The sequence below is a fragment of the Vigna radiata genome, chromosome 2 (genome assembly GCF_000741045.1).
Source record: "Vigna radiata var. radiata cultivar VC1973A chromosome 2, Vradiata_ver6, whole genome shotgun sequence".
Taxonomy (NCBI): domain Eukaryota; kingdom Viridiplantae; phylum Streptophyta; class Magnoliopsida; order Fabales; family Fabaceae; genus Vigna; species Vigna radiata.
In genome coordinates, this window is record NC_028352.1 from 14,632,355 (window position 1) to 14,639,681 (window position 7,327).

At 36.5% G+C, this 7,327-nt stretch overlaps 1 protein-coding gene across 1 annotated transcript in view; it reads left to right on the forward strand.

Moving 5' to 3' along the window:
- LOC106752417 overlaps positions 1-1,331 on the forward strand; it is a 5,062-nt gene extending 3,731 nt beyond the window's left edge. The window contains exon 2 of the mRNA XM_014634100.1: positions 715-1,331. Coding sequence (XP_014489586.1) covers positions 715-1,331 — 617 coding nt within the window. The remainder of the gene's footprint in view (positions 1-714) is intronic.
- Positions 1,332-7,327: the final 5,996 nt, after the last annotated feature.

Consider the following 7,327-nt stretch of genomic DNA (forward strand, 5'->3'; position numbering starts at 1 on the left):
GTCATGGTGAATCTAGATGAAAAATGGATGAAGAATGGAAAAACAAACCCTAGATAAGAAGAAATGGAGCCTAAGCATCCAAGAGATCCTCTCTAGAAAGTGAAATTAGGTCTGGTCGCCCCCTTCTGTCAAAAGAATGAATTCGATTGAAATCGCAACAGGGCTATTTATAGCTGAGGAGCGTCACAGAAAACAGGCCCAAGCCCAGCAGACAACCGCCCGGCGTCACACTTGTTTCGCCCGGCGGTTTCCCTCAAGCTGCGTTACCGCCTGGCGGCAGGGATCTACCACCCGGCGGTTTGCCTCTAATCGCAAATCTGCCTAGCTGCACCGCCTGGTGCCAACTCCTCGCACTGGACCGCCCAGCGGTGTAATTTGCCGCCGAGCGGTACGTCAACTCTTCATTTCTTCATTTTTCTTCCCTGTTCTTGAGTCTAAGACCTTCATCTTCAACTCCATTCTTCACTTTCTCAAAAATGCTACAAAACAATGAAAAACAAGCATAATATCGCTAAAAATAACTTTTGACTCTCCACAGACTCATTTATTGAGTTTTGCTTGATTCTAAGCTCATTCTAAGAAGTAAAGGGAGTAATTTGGTCTAAAATGACATATGAAAATAACTGTTTTTCAACCTTCATCAACCTCACGTGGCTGATTATGCAACAATAAGTCTGATGTTTTTCCATAATGCTAAATTTGTAACATTACAAGGTGAGGTAGAGCATATTCCAATGTCGGCTCATTTACATCATATTCGTAGAATGGTTATGACTCATTCTATAGCTGAGGTGTATACAATGGAGATGGTAGATCCCTCTCCCACTTTTCCGGTTTTTCCCGAGTTACCTATGGATATGAAACCTGAATTGGCTTTGCTTTTGAGTAATTATGTTGATATTTTTGCTACACCGACATCTTTACCTCCGTCGCGGGCACATGATCATTCTATTCCCTTATTGGAGGGTGCTGGACCTGTCAAAGTGAAATTGTATCGTTATCCTCACAGTAAAAAAGAAGAAATAGAAAAGTTAATAGCTGATATGTTAAGGGCTAGAATTATTCAACCGAGTAAGAGTCCTTTTTCCTCTCCCATCATCTTGGTTAAGAAGAAGGATGGTTCTTGGCGTGTATGTACCGACTATCGTGCTCTTAATGCTATTACTATCAAAGATAGTTTTCCTATTCCCACGATGGATGAATTAATTGATAAATTATTTGGAGATTCCTTCTTTTCAAAGCTGGATTTACGTTCTGGTTACCATCAAGTTTTATTAAACCCTGAAGACAGACACAAGACTGCATTTCGTACACATCATGGACATTTATAATGGTTGGTCATGCCTTTCGGCTTGACAAATGCTTCAGCCACATTTCAAGCTCTTATGAATGTTATTTTTAAAGATATCTTGAGGAAATTCGTTCCTGTTTTCTTTTATGACATCCTCATATATAGTTCTTCATGGAAGGATCATCTTTCTCATTTGGAAGTTGTCCTGCGCATTCTCCAGCAAAATAAATTGTACATGCATTTTTCGAAGTGTTCTTTTGGGGTTAACGAAATTGAGTATTTAGGTCATACTCTTTCTGGTCGTCGGTCGCCATGGATACATCTAAGTTGGACTCAATTAGAGATTGGCCTCCATCAAAGAATTTGAAGCAATTATGTGGCTTTCTGGGTTTATCAGGATATTACCGTCGTTTTGTGAAAGGATATGCTCACTTGGCTGCACCTTTGACAGACCTATTAAAAAAGGATGCTTTTTGTTGGATCGAATCAACAGGTCAAGCTTTTTCCAATTTAAAACAAGCTCTCATGACAACTCCTGTTTTCGCTATTCCTAACTTTGACGAGCCATTTATCTTGGAAACAGATGCTTCGAGAATTGTCATTGGTGCAATACAAAGTCAAGGGAATCACCCGATTGCATATTTCTCCAAGAAGCTATCTATGTGCATGCAAAAGCAGTCGACTTATACACGAGAGTTTTATGCCATCATGGAGGCTTTGGCAAAGTTTCATCATTACCTTCTTGGCCACAAATTTATTATTAAAACGAATCAACAAAGTCTAAAGGAGCTGTTAGAACAAAGGCTTCAAACCCCAGAGCAACAACAATGGTTGCCAAAATTTTTGGGTTTTAATTTTAAAATCCAATACAACCAGGGAAGGAGAGCATTCCTGCTGACGCCCTGTCCCGTAGCTTTATGATGGTCGTCTCCGTGCCATGCAATACATGGTTACACAAGGTTGCTGAATTAACTCAAGAGGATGCTTCCTTAAAGAATTTGTATGAGAAATGTGTCGCAGCTACACCTCCAATACAAGATTATGCAATTAAGGATGATGTTTTGTTCTGGAAAGGTAGGGTGGTGTTACCTAATAATGTTGAGCTCATCAATCAAATTCTAATGGAATTTCATGCATCCAAAATTGGCGGTCATGTGGGAGTAGCTAAGACCATGGCTCGCATTGCATCTCAATTTTTTTGGCCAGGAATGAGACAACAAGTGCGGAAATTCATTAGAGAATGCCAAGTTTGTCAACAAGCAAAAGTGGAGCAAACATTGCTAGCTGGGTTATTACAACCATTACCTATTCCCCAACATGTATGGGATGACATTTCGTTAGATTTCATCACAAATCTTCCAAATTCAAATGGTTTTTAAACCATTATGGTAGTGGTGGATAGGCTCTCCAAGTTTGGGCATTTTATTCCATTAAAAGCTACTTATACCAGTAAAGTGGTTGCCGATGCTTTTATCAATAATATTGTTAAATTGTATGGGGTACCCAAATCAATTGTTTCAGATCGTGATCTTATTTTTATCAGTTCTTTTTGGAAGCACTTGTTCAAGGCTCAAGGTACTACTTTATCCATGAGCTCTTCAGATCACCCACAATCTGATGGCCAAACAAAAAATTTGAACAAGACTCTAGAGATGTACCTGCGGTGCTTTGTTTTTTATAATCCAAAAGGGTGGTATTCAATGCTTCCATGGGCACAATTCTGGTATAATTCTTCATTGCATCGTAGTCTTCACATGTCACCCTTCAAAGCTTTATATGGTAAAGATCCTCCTTCGGTTTTGAGATATGGAACCAATGTCCAAGATCCTGTGTCAGTTCAAGAACTACTGTGGGAACATGATGTTTTGTTGCAGCAATTGAAAGCAAATTTGTTTAAAGCTCAATAGTACATGAAAGCCCAAGCTGATAAAAGGCGCAAATTTTTGTGTTTTGAGATACGGGATTGGGTGCTTGTGAAATTGCAGCCATATAGGCAACATTCCTTGGTTCTGCGAAAAGATTGGTGAGGTCGTTTATAAACTCAATTTACCGGATTCAACCCGTATACACCCAGTGTTTCATATTTCTTTACTTAAGAGATTTGTTGGGAGTCCTTTGCAATAGTACTTACCCTTGCCTCTCACTACGACTGAGTTTGGTCCTTCAGTACAACCTCTCTTAGTTTTAGATGCCCGCATCGTTATGTGTCAGTTGAAATCGATTCTGCAAGTGTTAATTCAATGGGACTCTTTAGGACCTTCTGCACCAACTTGGGAGGATGTTCAATAAATTAAGGACTTTTTTCCGCAATTCGACCTTGAGGACAAGGTTGCTTTTGATGGTGGGAGTATTGTAACGTGCACAGGAAATACTGAGGAGAGAGATAAGGATGGAAAAGTTGTTAGGCACATAAGACATGTGGCTAATGATCCAAAGAATGAGGTCACGAAGAAAAGCATGAGGCAATGAAAGGGGAATATTTTATTGAAGGACTTTGTGCAGTGAGAGGAATGTGTGTGTGGTATGAACATTCCTGTACTATGCTATTCTCTTCTCTCTGTCTAACTTTGCTGATACCTTTCTATCTTCATATCAGGTTCTGCAAGCCATGGATGACGTGAAGAACTTTTGCTTAGATACGTTGTTACTGATTTCATGAAATACTGATAGTGAAATTGTTCATTTGTTTCTCTGTATTGACACTTTATATTGCAGAATATAAGTACTGTTATATAAGACGAATGCAATAAAATCTATTCTTTTATGTTGCTTATGAACACAAACAATGTTTTTTATAAAGCTTTAGGACATAAAAATATTTTTTTCTTAGATATATGATATAATGTGCTATCATTAACCTTCATCTGGAATTCTCTTGAATACAGAGGCTTTAGAAATCCTTTTTGCTCATTGAGAAGTTTAAAAGAAGAATTTTCTCAACTTGCGATTGTCCACATATAAATGTACATAGTGTTTTCCATCATTAAATGCTTATATTCATTTCGAGCAACATTTTGATGATTCGTTTGGCTTATCAACCTCAGGTCAAAGAGCTTCCAAATTGGAGTAAAACATAGGACGAAATAGCCCTTCTAGAGTTTATACTGAGATGTATTGGGATGGTTGTTGGTTTAAAAAAAAAATTAACACATTTTTCAAGAAATTGTTGAAGTAGACATGTGTTTTACACACTAAAAAAAAACTTATTTAGAGGGGGTTATTTAGCGGAGGTCATGAAAAACCCCCTCAAATTAACATATTTTATAATGTTTAATTTAAATTATGAAACTGTCAATGATAGCGGGAGTTTTAATGGTTTTCAAGGGAGGTTTATCACCCCTTCAAATAATAATATTTTTTTCCTTTATTTCCTAAGTTTTTTACATTTCTTATGTTTAAAAATTTTAAACTAATAATTTTCTAAATTGTAAAATCTTATTGAACTAAATCTCGAAACCCATCTCCCTCTAAAAATTTCATTCATCTAAATCCCCAAACCCATCTCCCTCTAAAAATTTCATTGATCCCGAAACCCTAAAATCCCTTTCTTCATTTCTCCATTTTCATTCCTTTCTCCCTTTCTTTCTCGCACACTGGTTTGTCTCTTCCTCGCATTGATTAGCCTTCAGAATCGTAGTCGCGGAACCGTTGGTAGATGGAGCTGTAGCGGTGGTTGCGTGGACCGGCCGATGATGAAGCTTTCACTCGTGCCACTGTATCTCAGTCTTGTTCTGTCAGTCTCAGGTGAAAGCCCCTGTTCCATGGTCTTCCTCTTGTTATTGTTGGCTTATAGTGATTGTTTCCGTTGTTCTATAGTTGGTTGTGGACGTGACTCTGACTCTGGTTGAGGATCTTGCGGTTTTGGTGCTTGTTACTGGTCAGTTTGGAGAATTTGTTGTGTCTGTTGTTGTAGAAATTGTGAGTTTTCAATCTCTTCTGTTGTTACTTGCCTTTGATCTTTCAACTTAGTTTTCTTCATTTGGGGTTTAAGCTTGTTCAAATCTGAAAGCCAAACAAGCATTTTTAACTGTTACGTTAAGCTGCCACATGAAGAATGCTTGATTCATTTTTAACTATGTATTTTCCAAAGCACTCGTGAAAGTTTTCTAGTCTTTGAAAACTTAATTGTTTCGGTCCACATTTTTTTAATTGTCACTGGTGCATTATTGTTATTCCTTCCTCCCCTTATTGTTATTTTATTGTGTGCTTCCTGTTTAGCATATATGTTCTGGACCGTTCAACGGGATAGTTTCTTTCACTATCAGCCCTTGAATTTTAATAACTTATTACTCTCTCTTCTATTTCATACATATGTTCCTATTCCTCTTCAAACTTATAAAAACTAGACTCCCTTCTCTGTTCTGCAAACTTTCTTGATTGAACTATTTCTTGGTAAACATAAATTTTATAGAGTTACATGATTTCAGGGAGGAGATGTGACGCTTATTTTATTTTAGAAAAGCACTTGTGCATTTGATTTTAAGTAGGAGGTGTCACGGTAATTTATTGAATCATTTCATCTTCTTTGCTTGGGCTTTGAAAGCAACACGGTGCAGATTTATTTTTTTCTTTTAAGTTGGCACGGTGTGGAAGCAACTGCTGCCACAGCCAGATTTATTTTGCTTGAAGGAGTGCAGTGCTGATTGATGGGAGTTGTTGTCACATGCGGACACTTTTACTTTCTTAGAAGCAATCCATTTCCCTTGGCTTTTGCACGTTGTACGGTTCTGGATAAGGGGATTTCATAAGCATTTTTCTTCTTTTCTTTGAGAATGAGTTATGTCAATTTTAGGTGTTGTGCTGCTCACAGTCATGGGATTGTTGAAGGTGCAGGCTAGGATTTAGGTTCTTTTTTTTTTTAGATTAATTTATTTCCTTTCTTCAAGAAGTGCACACACAATAACTTAGTTTTAAGGGCTGAATTCATTTTTAGTTTTTAGAAATGGAATGGTGATTTATCTTTGAAGGTGCAGCAGATGCAATTAGTTTATTTTCCAACAATTTCATTTTTATTGGAGCATTCAATTTCTTTTAGGAAAAATGGAGATAGTGATTTACTTTGCATTTAGATATCCACGCGCTGATACATTTCATTTAGTATACCACCGTGACATTTATTTTGCATTTTAAAATAATTATATGCGTTTTCCTTGAATGCATATTAAATAGAAATAAATAAATTGAATATTAAAAAAACATATAAATTCATGATCTTTATACCAGTCGCTGATGTTTAATTGTTGTTGTGTTTATGTGATTGAATCACTCACTATCGGGTTTTGTTTTCATTTATAATAAATGTTTACACAGGATATCTCAGCTCACCATCATATTTGTTTTATGCAAACTATGTAACTATTGTTGATGTGAAGATTTGAAGCTGCAATTTCAGTTTTGATATGTGATTAAACTGTTCAATAGATCATAGTTTTCGATAAAGCATAGGTAAATTCAATTTTTGACAGTGTTATCTATAAACAAAGCATAGGTAAATTAAGATGATAAAAATTACATTAAACTATCTTTCTCTTCCAACTCACATTTCCTTCCTTCTTTCCTCAACAATCATTTTCCTTTTTCATAAATGATGTTGCAGGTTTTTCTTTAAGCATTGCAATCTCACCGCTTCAAGGTTAGTAGAAACAAGTATTTCAATCCATTTAGAAACAAGTATTTCATTTTTTCTAATTCATTATTTATTTNTATTTTCCATGAATATTGTATTCTTTTTCATGTGTTAGTGTATTTTATTTTGTTTAGGAATATTTTTGAATGGATAAATCTTGGATAACTAAGCCCCGAAATATAGTTGAATACTCAATTGGTTTGCAAAAATTCTTAGATTTTGCTTTTGAGAATGGGGCCTCTGGAGACACAATTCGATGTCCATGCCCCAAATGTGGGTTTGTGAAATGGCAAGCTAGAGGCATAGTTGAGGAGCACTTGATTTTAAAACAATTTTCCTTAAATTATGTTATTTGGAATCTTCATGGTGAGAGGCAAAGACAAGATATTTCTAGAAATGAAGATGAGTCA